We start from the raw sequence: 17,083 nt of genomic DNA, 5'->3' as shown, positions 1-17,083 counted from the left end.
TGTTTCACTGCATGCATGAATTTTCTATTCTTTAATCACCCTCTCTCTTTCCCTCCCTTCCCTCCCTCCCCATACTTCCCACTGTATGATATATTAGGGTTTCCTCACATTCCATTCGCTTACAGACTGTGGAGAGAATGATTGCTCAGTGCCTTTGTGAGTGCTATGGTTAGTCCAGTGTGGTCTTTACAGTGCTTTTGGGAGCAGCACATCAGGAGCTGAAGCATGTTCCTACATTCCTCAATAGTAGTTCTTGAAAATTTGCAAATAATACGTGCCAGATAGGGTTGATAGAAGAGATAGAGAAGATGCAATGGAGAGCAGCGCGCTTCATTACAGGATCATTTAGTAATCGCGAAAGCGTTACGGAGATGATAGATAAACTCCAGTGGAAGACTCTGCAGGAGAGACGCTCAGTAGCTCGGTACAGGTTTTTGTTGAAGTTTCGAGAACATACCTTCACTGAGGAGTCAAGGAGTATATTGCTTCCTCCTACGTATATCTCGTGAAGAAACCATGAGGATAAAATCAGAGAGATTAGAGCCCACACAGAGGCATACCGACAATCTTTCTTTCCACGAACAGTACGAGGCTGGAATTGAAGGGAGAACCAATAGAGGTATTGAAAGTACCCTCCTACACAAACCTTCAGGTGGCTTGCAGAGTATGGATGTAGATGTAGACGCAGATGCAGGATGATCTTCAAGAGTTTGCAAGTTCAGATCTTTCAATATTTCTGTTATGCTCTCCTGTACCCTCTCTGTGTACATTCAGTATACCACTCCTAACCCTTTACGCATCAGAATGGCCTAGCCAGCAAAACAATGAAATACATGTCAGTATGTACTCTTTGAGAATAGTAATCAGTAAAACTGCTCAATTTACTATGTATTTCCAAGTCCAGAATGTGTGATGATAAACATTTACACCAAAGAATCAGGAGCACAAAATCATATATTGTAGTTTTACTATTATAGTTTGAAAACATCTGCAGGAAATTATCAATGAGAGTTTCTGTTACACACATATGCCCTCAAAAGGAAGGCAAACCCCAAAGGAAAGAGGTTCACATCCATCTTTAGATAATGCAAATCAATCTACATTTGGAGCCACATCAGTACCAGAGTCAACTTCACAACTTTTATAAAATTCTTCTTTAAGCACAGTGCAAGCCATCTGTAGTCAAGCTGTTTACTTTCACGCCATTCGTAAGAGACAGCAAACAGTCACATCCCCTCTTCAGTAATATCATATCGACCAGAGAAACAATAAATTTGTTTTTCAGGTTCTACGTTCATGTCAATAGCTACTCGCTTGATTCATTTTGTCCAGGTTACTTAGAATATACCTCCACTTTGTTGCAACCATTTCTTGGTTTTTTCATGCTAGCTGCAAATTAGATCTTAATAGTTTTCATACATTTCCACCTTACCATTGGATCACTATGGCATAATGTGTTTAGGTCCCATTCACCATATTGGATTTGAATCTATGCATCTGGCAGCTGTTTTATTCAATGACATACCGTCAACTGGTGGTGTTTCATTATGACTGAAAACAAATGTTGGGTACCAAGTTATGAGTCTTTTAGCTCTAATGTTTTAGTTATATGATACCAATATCTTAATATTCTTATGTAAAAGTTTTTAAAGTTTTTCAAAAAATAAAAATAAATAAAAATCTTAAAATAATTTTAGAAAATTATCATATTATATTTGAGGATGTCACAGGGTTGTTATTCCTTCTTAATTTATTGTTACACAGCTGTTCTCCTGAAAATGTGGTAATTAGTGATATGAAACCAGTAATGATCTAAAAGTAAAGGACTACATACAGCTGAAACAGTTAATTAACATCCAACTTGTAGCTGTGGTAGTCTTGGTTACAAGCTTGTCAAGTATAGTAATATTTGAAATGGCACAGACAGTATTAAATCATCTGCATTGGTCTGCTACAAGTTCTGCACGCTCATCTGTAACATATTCCCAGTAGTTCAATACACAATTAGTCAGAACTCCATCTGTCGTCAACCTACACCATATCCATCACATCACTGCTATAGATCTAAGAAAAAAATTCATGGATGTCAATACAACCCCACTATATATAAAAACCAACCAAAAATGAGTAAATAGTATGTCTATTACAGTTGAGAATGTGGATAAACTATTTTCATCATGTTGCACATTTTCTGTAATCATCCTACATCTGCACTGTTGGTAGAAATAATTCATATCATCTCAGCAGCTGACACATTTAATATAATCTGTGAAACAATATTATCTGAAATTATTAACTCTTCATTAGAAGAAACATTTCACACTATATATTCTGCAAAAATTGGAAGTAACTAGGAACTGAATTCACGATAGTATAATTGCTTAAATGAACGATGTCGAAGAAAACTAACTGTATACACGCTTACACATGACTCCCAGATTGATTTTATCCTTTTTGATGTAAGAAACTTTCATGTGAATTAAACTTACCATTGTTTATATACAAGGTAACCTCGGGTTGTTGGCATTTATTCAGTGCTGTTTGGACACGGCTTGGGTGGCTGGGTAAAACTTTTCTTTGCATTGCAATTTTGGGCCACATATAGAGCAACTTCATAAAAAACAAGGGTTCCTATATTTAATTATCTTTTTTGTTAATTTACTACTCACTTGCTTATGAAAGGTCCCCCAGTATTAAATTACCACCATTACACAAGGAAACTCAAGCCCAAAAATAATATTTAAACCTGCCACGAGCCATCCCAAAGTGCTTACATTTTATTATCTTGGCTACGAGAATAGAAATCTCTGATCAAATACTGTTGTGTTTATTATTTTTTGCGCTTTAGTGAAAGGATTTCAATACTATCCCTGGTATTTACAGTTTGAAATTGTATCACTTTTCACTTCGTGAAAACATTGACTGAGTTTCCCACTTAAAACGTCATAGTAATTCAGTCTCCTTTTTTTCATATGCAGCAGTTAAGGCTCATATGGCTCTAAGCACTATGAGACTTAACATCTGAAGTCATCAGTACCCTAGACTTAGAACTACCTAAACCTAACTAACCTAAGGACATCACACACATCCATGCCCAAGGCAGGATTCGAACCTGCGACTGTAGCTGAAGCGCCTAGAACTGCTTGGCCACCGCAGCCGGTGCAAGTAAGGCTAGTCAGCATTAAGCAGATGAAAAATGAACATCTCAGGGTCTTACATTGGTGTCTAATTTTTATGAAAGAATATTTTAGAGGGTAATATGAAAAGGTGCATATTTTCCAGTTAATTTGATAATTTTGACACCAAACATTTATGTTTATATTCCAATCCTTCTTTAACATTTTAAAATGTTTTGAAGCACCTGTGCTAGCAGAATAGAAATGCAGAAAACACAAGTCCAAAAACAATTAACTGGACTCACCAAATCGAAACAATAATACAATCTACATTGACAATTACTTAATAAGCTGTGCCTTCGGTCCATGATAGATCAACAGAGATATAGTTTTCAAATCCATCCACAAATGTTATGCATTGTCTTCTTGTAGGCTCCTGTGAAACATAGTAGTCAGTGCCACACTTAAGCATGAAAATGGTTCTGTGCATTCCTTTGTGCTCGAGAGGTGTCTTATCTAGTGAACTCTGATCATCGAATGATGAGCCTGTCCTAAACTTCTCACATGACATACCCAGGTATGTACCGCATTGCCTTGTACAGTATTGTTTGAATCATTAAATACCGGTGCGGTAGATGGGAATAAAAGGAAATAGCAGAGCACATTGTACACTGATATCAAAAAAGTTTGGGAAATTGCATGGAATGTTACATTAATATGCGTTCTTTCCAAAATGTCAAATGGTACCAACACCACAAAGTATTATTCAATGTTCCCTGCTTAGACGTCTGTACTTTTGGTTCTGGCATGAATTCACAATTGAGTTTCATTGCTGCTGCTGTGGCATGTAAATCTTTCACACACACAATCAGGTGTTCTACTGTGCTTGCGGGTATGGCTAGTGATATACTTGCATCAGTGCCACACTGCCCACCCTCAGTGCTGATGCTCAGTTTGGAGTCCACTGCTATACCGGTTTGTTGTACAGTGCTACAACCCATACATTCCTAGTAGACAGCTGTCGCCTCCACTTTATCCACCAAGGCTGTCAAAGACAAATCAGCCATAATAAATGCAGGAAAGCTTCTGGCTAGTCATTTATCTCCAACAGATCTTGTTTCTCGTAATAGTGTAATAGTTTATGTAATCAACTCTCTGAAGTTAATATTATTTAATTAATTCAGTTTTAAGGACCTCAATTTTGAGAAGCTAACAAATTTTATGCTTGCTTACCTTGAGCCTCACCCAAGTGTGCCACAGCGCAATGAAATCTGTCCACCAAAGCCAGAATGCCACGTTGGAGGGGAAAGAAAAAAACATGGTCTCAACATGCTCTCTACATGATGGAACCATAGGTGCAGTCATTTACACCGAAAGGTGGGAAGTTTTACATTTCTGAAGTTCCTACCTTGAACTGTAGAGGCTGTATGAGCATGTGAAGAGCTTGCCTCTTTATTAACATTCAGCACTGCTGAATGTTGAGGCGACTTTGTGGCTTTGATTTGATCATAGTGCTGCCGGTGTATTATCCGAGACATCTTGTTAATCATGCTGAGGTCACCACTTTAGTTATCCTATTTAGCATGAATGGAAGGAGTTAAAGGAGAGTACACTGACCACACATGAAAAATTACACACTATAATTTGTCTGAAAAACAAATTACAACATCTGCACATTAGCACCAAAATCAGCTCATTAACACCAAAATCGTGCATAAAACAAGAACAAAGAACTATATCATCAAGATAACAAACACTGAAAAAAACAGGTCACTGCAGTTTCTGTCACTCTGATCAATATCACTTGTCGCTGCAGACCAGTCACCATTGTTGCATCTTCCTTTGACACAGCATCGAAGAGACAAGCACCAACAATGACGCACCTAGAGGCAAGGCTAGACACAGCAGGGCAACACATCTATAGTCTGCAAATCATTGTGGAGTCATGGCAGAGGGTACATCCCATTGTACCAGCTGTTTGGGATTTTTCCATTCTGTTCACACATAGAGCATGGGAAGAATGATAGATGAAATACCTCCATGCATGGTGTAATTAGTTTAAATGTTGTTCTGTGTTCCCTCTGTGAATGATATACAGAGAGGTCCAGAAAATATAAACACTCTTTGATAGTCAGGGTTGATTGTACAAAATGACATACCATTACAACTCACATGAGGTGAAGGTTATTTTGTTTGTTCAAAGTGACACTCATTAGCAGCCAAACGATCTTGAAGCCACTGAACTGTTGACCAAACTACAGCTGTCAGTGTTGCCAGTGTCATACCTGCACAGAACACCTTGACGGTTTCTCATAGCTTGTTCATAAACATTTTTCATACTCTGGTGAGTATGAATGACTCCTCTTCGACCTTGCCATCATCCGGGTAGATTTTCATCCATTGTGGTAGTGAGCCGTAGTGCCATCTTGTTTTAGATAAAATCTTCTGTTTCCAAACACCACTCAGATTGCAGGTAAAATTAATGTTTGCAACATATGAATCATGTGATGACACAACACCACACATTAATAGCCAGTAGATTAACATTTGTCCACATGAGAGGGAGGATGTTTAGGAGCGCAGCACTCGCAGTTGTGGCAGTTTATTGTACCTTTTAATTTGAATAGTGCCTCATCAGATCAGATAACCAACTCTGCATACCGTTCATCCTTACGAAGCATGCCTTCAAATCACTTGCAGTACTCCATCATTCGATCTGGGTCGTTCTCGTTCGTGCAGCAATCTTGGAATGTACACTTTCCACTTTGCAACCTTCAGAATTTGTCATACACTCGATCAGCTTATCCCGCTTTCTGGTGCAACCTGCTTCACAGATTTTTGAGGTAACCTAGCAAAATGTTGCAACACAGCAGCACTGGGCACTGGACTTCAAATGACAATCTTACTTCATTCAATGCTGCACCGCCATCTGCTGCAAAACGTGCATCAGGACCTGCTGAGAAAACATGCAAAACTGCAATGATGTCATTTCCAAAGATATCAAATATCAAAGAATATGTACATTTTTCTGCATCCCTTTGTATAGAGAGTTTTAGTATATTCCTTCCTCAGTCATTATTTAAAGTCTGCTCTTGAAACTTTGTAAGTAGGCTTTCTTGGGATAGTTTATGTCTATCTTTGAGAGCCTGCCAATTCAATTTCTTGAGCATCTCTCCAGCTGTCTCCCAAATGGGTCAGATAATCCTGTGACTACTGGTGCTGCCTTCTCTGTATAAGTCCTGTATCCTCTGTTAGTCCTATTTGCTATGGGTCCCACACATGTGAGGAATATTCTACAATGGATAACATGAGTGATCTGTAAGCAATTTCCTTCATATACTGATTGCAGTTCTCCAGTATTCTACCATACACTGAAGTTTACCACCTGCTTCACCCACAACTACGCCTATGAGAGTGTCCCATTTCGTATCCCTACAAAGTGACACCCAGATATTTGTGAGAGTTGACAAATTCCAACTGTGATTCACTGATATTATAGTCATAAGATAACACTTTTTTTTCCTTTTGTGAAGTGCAGAAACTTGTTTCAGACAGTATTTGATTATCAATAACTGTATCATCTGCAGGAAGTCTGAGACTACTATTCTTGGCAACGTCATTAATATACAACATAAACAGCAAGAGTCCCAATACACTTCCCTGGGACATACCTGAAGTTACTTTTACAGCTGACAACAACTCTCCAGCCAAGATAACATATCGCATCATCTGCCCTTCCACAAAATCCTCAATTCAGTCCCAGTTTCACTTGATACCCTACACGATCATACTTTCGACAATAAGAATGGATGAGGTACTGCTTTTCAGAAATAATGAAATATTACATCTAGCTGACTGCCTTGATCCACAGCTTTCAATGTGTCACATGAGAAAAGTGCGAGTTGGGGATTGCATGACTGATGTTTTTGAAATTCGTGCTAGTTGGGATGAAGGAGGTCAATCGATTCATACATCTGAGGTCAGAACATGTTCTAAGATTCTACACCAAGTCAATGTCAAGGATATTTAAAGATAGTTTTGTGGATCATTCCTACTACCCTCATTGTAAATAAGCATGACTTGGGTTTTCTTCCAACTACAGGTCACTGCTTTTGGTTTGAGGGATCTATGCTAAATTACAGTTATTCAGCTGTTTCTTCAGACACTAACACTTATTTCACTCATCTTTTTAGTTGTATGAGGGTTAAACTGGGACACTTCTCCTGATCCACGGCTGTACATAGATATTTGAAAATGGGGTTAAACATTTCAGCTTTTGCTTTGCTACCCTCAGCTTCAGTTCCTGTCTCAATCATATGTGACTAGACACTATGGTACCACTAACAGCCTTTTCATATGGCCATAATTTCTTAGGGGTTTTGTGAAAGACCATTACACAATATTCATTTTTTTCAGAGAAGTCTCGGTTTCATCCAAGCACACGATGGATGCATTTGTGTATCAATGCTCCAAGAACCACCATTATCATTAACACACTGCATCGATCACTGTCATCTTGAAGTGAGGTTACATATACAAGCTTGCAAAAATGTTTACAAAGTTGCTGGTGGAAGAGGGTATATGTGTAAGCATATGGGTGAAACCTGAGAATGTGTAAAATGTGACTCTTAGGGAAAATAGAGACTTCTGCATACAAACAGCCCAGGAATTATATCCTATGTTATAACACCATGCCGCACAAAATAGTACAGAAAGAGCTTACCATACACACCCGTGTTGCCTGTGGCTGAAGTGTTAATCCCAAACACATCATTCAAGTTTCCATGCTAGAAGAGAGGAGAAAAATGTGTGAAATTTCAAAGTCGAAAAAAATGTGTTCATTGTGGCTGGGACCTTCTTATTCTTAAAGTCTATGGATGCTACACAGTTCCAAATGAAGTCATAGAGCTACAAATTCTGCATTCCATTTGGTATGCTTCACAGAAATTTGAAAAACTGAAGATACGTGGATCACCATGGTACAGTCTTAGGCTCCTAAAAATTGATTCTACCAACCAATTTAAGGAAGGTTTCTTGAGATTTAATTGGGACCACTTTGAGCTCCACAGCTGACTGGCATTAATATTACACTGAAGTGACGAAAGTCATGGGCCAGCTACAAGCACATATACAGATAGTGGTAGTATCACATACACAAGGTATAAAAGGGCAATGCATAGGCAGAGCTGTCAATTGTACTTAGGCGATTCATGCGAAAAGGTTTCCAATGTGATTATGGTTACACGATGGGAATTAACAGACTTTGGACACAGAATTGTAGGAGAAGTAAGATGCACGAGATGTTCCATTTCGAATTGTCAGGGAATTCGATATACTGACCCCCACAGTGCCAATAGTGTGCTGAGAATACAAAATTTCAGCAATTACCTCTCACCTTTGACAACGCAGTTGCCGGCAGCCTTCACTTAATGACAGAGCAGGGGTGTTTGCATAGGGTTGTCAGCGCTAACAGACATGCAACAGTGCACGAAATAATGGCAGAAATCAATGTGGGATGAACGACGTACACATCCGTTATTACAGTGCACCGAAATATGGCGTTAATGGGCTATGGCAGCAGACAACCTACACAACTGCCTTTGCTACCGGCACGACACCACCTGCAATGTCTACTGGGCTCGTGGGATCAGTTGGACCCTAGATGACTGGAAAATCTGTGGCCTGGTCAGATGACTCAGTTGGTAAGAGCTGATGGTGGGGTTCAAGTGTCGTGCATACCTCATGAAACCATGGACACAGGTTGTCAACAAGGCACTGTGCAAACTGGTGGTGGCTCCATTAGAGCGTGAGCTGTGCTTACATGACATGGGATGGGCCCTCTGGATGATCAGCTACTTGGAGATCAGTTATGGACATCATGTTTCCAAACAGTGGTGGAATTTTCACGGCTGCTAATGCGCCATGTCACCGGGCCACAATTGTTTGTGACTAGTTTCAAGAACATTCTGGACAATTCGAGCAATTGGTTTGGCCAAACAGATTTGCCAACCTGGGTCCCATTGAACGTTTATTGGGGCACAATTGAGAGGTCAGTTCATTCACAAAATCCTGCACAGGAAATACTTTCGCAATTATGGATGGCTATAGAGGCAGCATAGCCCAATACTCCTGCAGGGGATTTCCAACGACTTGAGGCCACACCACGTCAAGTTGCTGCACTATAGCAGGCAAAAGGATGTCGGACACGATACAGGGAGGTATCCCATGACTTTTGTCGCCTCAGTGTAATGATTAAGCAGACCCACCACAGCTATGTTACAGTCAACTTCATTCATTAGAACATCAGTTGCTGAGGCATGATTTTAGAGGCAAAATCTGGAAATGATGGCCATACAAGCATTCTGCCAACTGCCTGGCAGAAGTGTGGCAAGCAGTAAGTACCTGGAACACAGTATGTTGTGTGCTCACCACGTTTCTGTCAGGTGGGCGGCAGCATGTTTACATGGCCATCATTTACAGATTTTATGTCTATTACATAACACAACTAGTACTCTTAAATCTCTGGCATAATTCGGCCACCTGATCTAAAAAACAAAACTTGTTATGATACAATAAATAACAAGGTGTATACATGGAGGTGAAAAGAGATTCCTGGATTTCCCAGTTAAAAATACACTTTTCCTCAGGTGAAAATACACTACACCCTGGGTGAAAGTACGTTTTTATGTATTAAGTTACAATACACTTTCCCTAAAAGCTGTAAAACTTACCAATCCTTTGAATGATACAGGTTTTACACACCAGCATAGAACTTCCCGACACTTTACAATATGAAACCCAGCAAAAAATGCATTTTGGAAGGATCTTTGATGTGCGGAAACATGTACACTGCATATTTTCGTGTTATGGGAGTATTAATACGAATTCCACCAAATACAGCATTGCAATTTCTGAAGCACTGAAACCGAGAATGTGATGTGGTTTTGTTAGCCAGCCATAGCTCACGTTAAGTGGTCTCACCAGCCAATGTCAGCAAATTTTCAGAGCATAGGATATGATGTAGTTGGCACTACTCACTATTAAGTAGTGCAAACACACAGATATCAGACACAAAGTAGCTACTACCCAGTGAAAGTGAGGAAACAGGAGCAAATCAACCCACAATGTACAACCACCAAACATTTCCAACTTGTCTTAAGTGAAGGAAGAGTTTTATATATCGGACAGTACCATTAGAAGGCCAACCTGAGACCTGCCGCCTACCTTTTTGATTGGACACACTGCGAAAAACAAACCTGCACCCCAAAAAGGAACTCTGAAGATAAGCAGTGTGAATGTGGAGAAAGAGAGAGAGAGAGAGAGAGAGAGAGAGAGAGAGAGAGAGAGAGAGAGAGAGAGACGTACTTCTGTGCAATGACAAGGCCATTAAAGCTGCAGTTTTTTGGAAGAAGAGAATTTAGATGTTCTTGCCAGACACGTAAAGTAAGTACACAAACAGGAAAAGTTAATGCTTTAAGTTACTATACATTACATACAGTATATATCTAAAAAGAAAGATGATGAAACTTACCAAACAAAAGCGCTGGCAGGTCGATAGACACACAAACAAACACAAACATACACACAAAATTCTAGCTTTCGCAACCAATGGTTGCCTCGTCAGGAAAGAGGGAAGGAGAAGGAAAGACAAAAGGATATGGGTTTTAAGGGAGAGGGTAAGGAGTCATTCCAATCCCGGGAGCGGAAAGACTTACCTTAGGGGGAAAAAAGGACAGGTATACACTCGCACACACACACATATCCATCCACACATACACAGACACAAGCAGACTGCTTGTGTCTGTGTATGTGTGGATGGATATGTGTGTGTGTGCGAGTGTATACCTGTCCTTTTTTCCCCCTAAGGTAAGTCTTTCCGCTCCCGGGATTGGAATGACTCCTTACCCTCTCCCTTAAAACCCATATCCTTTTGTCTTTCCTTCTCCTTCCCTCTTTCCTGACGAGGCAACCATTGGTTGCGAAAGCTAGAATTTTGTGTGTATGTTTGTGTTTGTTTGTGTGTCTATCGACCTGCCAGCGCTTTTGTTTGGTAAGTTTCATCATCTTTCTTTTTAGATATATTTTTCCCACGTGGAATGTTTCCCTCTATTATATTTACATACAGTATAGTTATAACAAAAACCTAAGCTTTCACATATAATATTTGTCATCCCCCGCCCCACTAGGGTATGGTTAGGCTGGATCCTAAGCATGACTATAAATTTCAATTTCTAGGTTACCTAGCTGAATAAATGAGCCTTTGAGCACTTTTCCACAGGAAAGTCAAATTGCTCAAGTACTCACCTCACACTTTTTTCTTGAGAAGAATTATACTTTTTGCTATCGTTATTGCATAATTTGTAATCTATGAAAGAACTAAAAATAAATATGAAAACTCTTCTTGAAGCTTGGCCTTTTTTTAGGATGTGATACTTTTTATATCAAACACAGATGCACCAATAACATTTTAAAAAATGGCATAAATGGCTCGTCTACTGGGCCAGAAATTTTTCTAAGTGGCTGGTCCTCAAAGTACTCAGTTTTGAATATGAATCAAGTGCTCTAAGATTCAAGAAATTCATCATTCTCACCTGTAATGTAATTCATATTCCATAAAAGAAAACTGACTTTGAAAATAATGCTTCTCATATCATCATCCACAGTATTTTCCTGCGACCCGTTAGGAAAGTAAACAGTTGTGACATCACACTCATCAAATGCAGTTTGTTGTTCCGAAGTACTGCATAGACTTCATCCTAATGGCTTTGACACATTTTGCTGTCAGCAGACACTTGTGTGTGCACTCTGCTTTATTGTAAATGGTGCATTTTCTTTGCAAGTAAAGTTTTAGTTTGGTGTTATTCTATTGTTTATGTTTTATTGCTGCAGTATTATTCTGCAGTAGTGGACTAAAGTAAAATTCTCTGTTCAAGTATCACTCCTTTCCAGTCAATTACAAAACTCAAAATTAAAACAATCCAAAATTCCCGGAATTCTAAAACATTCACAGGTTTTCCCACATTCTTCATGGATGAAAAAATTCATGCTTTTTCCTGGGGTGTATACTCCCGGAATAAATGTATGTCAGTACACTTGTGTGGGTCTCATTAATCATCATCAATATTTGGGAGATTTTCCACATTCATCTAATTCTATATTAGCTCGTAATGGGTCATTTACGGACTGTGACTGTCGCCAAGTTCTGAATGCTATTGTGGGTGGCAGTGCCAGCTTGCCAATGTCCACAGGGCTGAGATTATTCTCCAGCCTGAAGGTAATGGGCTGGGTTCCACTAATCTGGCTAACGTGTGATGGTCTGGCATGACAGGGTGGTCTTCAACAGCATTTTGCGTACTCAATGGGTGGTGATTCCTAGTACTCTTTGGAAAACAAACGTCTGAAAGTGTCATCAGGCAGCAGCACTTTACAGATGTACTCCGAACATTAGCAGGAATAGGACAGTTGCAGTGAATACTTTCTGCTCTGGAGACCGACTGGCCGAAATGTCAGCACATTAAAATAATGTTGTGGAGTCATGGGCAAGCTCGTGAAATTGTAAGCTGGGGGCCAGTGAAGTGGGTTTTTGTATATTCATTTTCTTGTGCATTGGAAATGTCATGATCCATTGCCAGTTTTCTAGGTAGATGTCGATTTTAGCGAGCATACAGACTGTTGAGTAAGAAGCCACATAACTGTGTGCAGCAACTGGTTTGCTACAGGAGTTGTGTAACAGATGAAGCAGGATTGCAAAGGATTATTAGAAGAAGAATAAACTAAGTTTTGCCACAAATGGAAAATGAAGTATAGAGTTCTCGTGTGTCCTTACCTGTCCGACTTAAGACTATATTCCTGTGTTGTTTACAGAAGAGAGGGAGAAGCTGGTGAGAGTGTGTTATCCAGTTCAGTGGTCACAGTGGGGAGCTTTAGAAGGTAGTCAGATCGCTACAGGGCACTGAATAGCATTATAGAGGAAGTGCTGGAATGACCCAGTACAGGTGTAGGAGGGCCTATAAATTACACAGTTCTGCCAACATACATTTGGGAGGAAATCTACGAAGCGGTGTCTCACACAATTTGCCTCACACACCAAATGGCGCTAAGAGTTTTTGATTGGTTGTGGCAGTAACAGGACTTCACCAGACTCTACAGAAGCTAATACTGTATCTTTTAAAAAACAAGATCAGCTTTATTTCTAAGCAGCTGACACTACAAAATTTTAATCGTAAAAGTAATGGAATAAATCCATTAATGTGAAGTTTTATAAGCAAACAAAGTGTCAGAGATGGCAACATAGTTTAATAAGCTTTTCAAAAAGTTTATTCTTTGTTTCTCCACTTCAAGGACTGTTAAGAAGGCAGTTTTGTTAATTTTCCAACTATTCTAATTTTTTTCCCCTATTTCAGATGTTTAGTTTTCATTTTCAACTTCTTATGAGTATGAGTAAATTATTTTTGTCATATTTTCTAGCTTTGTTTCATAACAAGGTAGATACACTGCATTTAATTATATGAGGCTGTAATTGCAGATCACTGAATCTAAGAAGTGGCATCCACAGTCACATTAACTACACGAAGAGATATACTTCGCATATACGATCAAAATATGCATACCTTTTGGATACCAGAGAAACCTACTTTAAAAATACTATGCACATAACTATCAAACTCTTGAGGTACAATAAGTTGTGTGTACTTTTCATCAAATTTAGGTCTCGAGGCAAACCATTATCAGTCCGTTACATCAAAACTCCCAAGATTCAAATCTTGTCGCCTCTTGGAAAAATTTCTACATGGGCCCATGCATGTAATATTTTCATGCCCAACAAATAAATGTTGAGCAAATGACATTTTCCACATTGTAATGATTACGATTATGATCAATGTAGCTAAAGACCAAAAAGCCAGCTTTTATTTTTTCAGCTCAAAACAATACCATTAACATAGCATGTATAACAGGTTTTTATAACAAAGTTCAAACTAATCTACAATTCAGGTACCAGTATAGACAATACTGACAAAGTAAACAGTATAAAACTATTGAATGTGAAACAGTGTACATGGGAAGACACAAGGACCCCGATCTCCACAACACAGCAACTGTTGCGAACTGTTGCGGCAGACTGTCGCCACGTTCTGCTATCCAGCTGGGAATCGCAATGTTCTCCAGCATATAGAAATGTGCAAAAATGATTTTTGCAGGAAAAAATCTGGGAAAGTAAATTCCAGTACTCGAGAGCAGATTCTCGACATCCCAAAGTGCTTTATTGAAAGCAGCACCACAGTAGCGTTTTTTACATGGCTCACACAAATATTTCTTCAAAGTTCAATGAAATACATTTACACCATCACAATGACATAAAAGTGTTTAACATATGCAAATGTCTTACAACAAACAGTTTGGACTTCACCAAAGCTGCAGAAAATAAGCACATACTGCCAGTGTTACAAATTTCAAAGGCTTTATAATTTACAGAAACACGTACAAACTATTTCATAAAGCGACTTCTGATGAACACTTACACAGAACTGACAAAATTTAGTGCAGCATTTCAAATACATATGTAACAAAATGAAATGCCTGTGAATTTATGCAAAAACCAACTATGTATTTCATACAACAATAAAGAACAGCTGCTTCAAACTACATATTTCTTAAAGGAGTAATTGTGTGTTGTAAAGAAACTGGCAAGATATGAAACACATGAATAGTGTCTAAGCTTTTGCCAGTTTCCTTACTACACACAAGTACTCTCAAGAAAATTGTTTTCAGCATAACAGCAAATATTTTCACTACTTATTATTAATTATAAAATGTATTAAGTTTCCATGTGAATAATGATAAATGTTACAAACGTAGTGCACAAACAAACACCACCTCATGGATGAATGATGAGTTTTGGGACCAAATATTGTCCATGTTTCAGAGCAAACAAATGTGAGGCAGAAACACACACTTAGAAACACAAAAGCTCCAATATTTCCTGCTCATTTCAGTGTTTTACAAATTGGTTTTCATGAAATCCAATGTCTAAAAAAGACATACATATTTTGATGAATGGTTCACATGTACATTGAAACAGAAATTTTTTTTTTTTAAAGGAAATCATATATAATTCACAATGGTAGTCTTAGGACTTTCTGCAAATTAAGAAAAAATGTATAGGCCAAAGGTTTTAACATTGCATGTTCTGTTCTTATGTCTGATCTTCGTGTAGAAAAGCAGGAAGAACTGTTTCACATTGTCCAGGCCTCCAATGCCTTTTGCACAAAGTAAATGCTAGCCGAACAAACACCAGATCAATATTATCTATAGGAGTAAACTTTATAATATTAAAATCTGCCTATGAAGCTCAGCAGTCAGTGTGCGTGGCTTCTATGCAGAGTGCTCGGGTTCGATTCCTGGTGCTGCCGTGGATATTCCCCAGGTGGGAGGATTGGAACAGGACTAACTCAGCCCTGTGATGCCAGCTGAGAAACTACTTGAGTAGTAGCAGCTCAGAGACAGAGAAAGCCAACAGTGGCTCGGAGAGTGGTGTGCCGACCCCACATTCCTCCGTATCGTGTTTCATGACGCCATTGCCAGTGGACAACATGGCAGTCAGTCAAATCCGAATTGGCCCATCATGTAAGGATGCAGAGCTTCACTTTTGTTTTGCTTAATATTACAAGTAAAAGCTGGCATTCCATTTTTAAAGAATTACTTCAGCTCATCAATAAATAAAAATATGACATTGCCAACTGTGTGACAAATAGTCACCCTTTAATGCAGAACCACTTCTCAACAATCTCGTTTAGATATCTTTAAGCATTTAAAACATATTGGGAGCGATATATAAAACTGAATCAGTTGTACTCATGAGGTTACAGTTGTACATTAGAAACAACATACTTTCAGTTTCTATTCCCATGCTCTATCTTTAGAATTTTTTGGGTTCAGGGTTCTACAATGCACATCTACTTGTATCTTTTCTCTCATCTTCCAATACTTTCTAATTTCTCATAAAACATAAATAAAACATCATTTAATAGTAAATGAAATAACTTATCAACTGTATGTGTTTCACTGCACTTGTTTTTAATAAACAATTACATTACTCTTCTCACAATCAGAATAACCTTACTCTAAATGAAACAGAGCCTTACCACTGACCCGCGGTGTTGGTAATATGACAGCGACGAGCAACAATAATGACTTGCAGAAATGAGATGCCGTACACGTAAGATGTCAAATTTCTGAACAGCTTAGTCTTTACTGCATAACCAATTTTGGTAAGAGACCATTACCCGGTACCTGCTATACACACACCATGGGTACAAGAAAATCATCAAGTGAACACAATGTTCAAAAAATTGAGCAAAATAGAAACAAGCCTTAAAAATTGGCAACAGCAAAAGTTACCTGTATATTTCGCAAGGTGCAGTTTTAAAAATATAATGTTCGTAAATAATATTTACTCATGCAGAGGTAAATGCATGGAATGGCAATCCAAGGATTAGACAAAGTAAAATAGCAAAGAATTGCTATCATGATTAGCATTATCTTTGTACTAAAATACACGAAAATTTTCAAATATACTGCTTTCAAATTCTAGTTACTCATTCAAAATGAAATTTGTATTTTCAGCACAATGTAGTAAAATTCCTATCTCTTCCCTGAGATTCCTGTACCTATCTGTTTATTCTTTATGTAGAATAGTAACACTGTTTTCAATTTTGTCTACTATATGTGTTACAATGTTGTTTATATCATGTACATATTTTTGTACCAGTTTAGTCTTTGGATAATTATGTAATTGTCTTATGATATATACATGCAAATCTGATTGACTGGCCAAAAAAAATTAAGTATTGCTTGTATTTTGCTACAATTTTTTACCGTCCTTTACACCTGTGTGTTTTCCTGTATCCATGACATCCACAGTAGATACTTCAGAATATGTCATTTCTACAATTTATAGAAGCTGTGAA

At 38.4% G+C, this 17,083-nt stretch overlaps 1 protein-coding gene across 2 annotated transcripts in view; it reads right to left on the bottom strand.

Moving 5' to 3' along the window:
• Nucleotides 1–1,881: 1,881 nt before the first annotated feature.
• LOC124718851 (sorting nexin-4-like) overlaps nt 1,882–17,083 on the bottom strand; it is a 67,542-nt gene continuing 52,340 nt past the window's right edge. Inside the window, exons 9-10 of one of the 2 annotated variants that reach the window (XM_047244474.1) lie at nt 7,840–7,903; nt 4,850–6,072 (exon numbers count right to left, since the gene is read on the bottom strand). In XM_047244474.1, coding sequence (XP_047100430.1) covers nt 5,945–6,072; nt 7,840–7,903 — 192 coding nt within the window. In that variant the 3' untranslated portion in view covers nt 4,850–5,944. Of the gene's footprint in view, nt 1,973–4,849; nt 6,073–7,839; nt 7,904–17,083 lie in introns of those variants that run through there. The other variant, XM_047244475.1, reaches the window with a different exon arrangement.

Source organism: Schistocerca piceifrons, chromosome 10 (genome assembly GCF_021461385.2).
Source record: "Schistocerca piceifrons isolate TAMUIC-IGC-003096 chromosome 10, iqSchPice1.1, whole genome shotgun sequence".
NCBI classification, from domain to species: domain Eukaryota; kingdom Metazoa; phylum Arthropoda; class Insecta; order Orthoptera; family Acrididae; genus Schistocerca; species Schistocerca piceifrons.
Note: the sequence above shows the minus strand (reverse complement) of the source record. Positions and strands in the feature narration are given on the sequence as shown.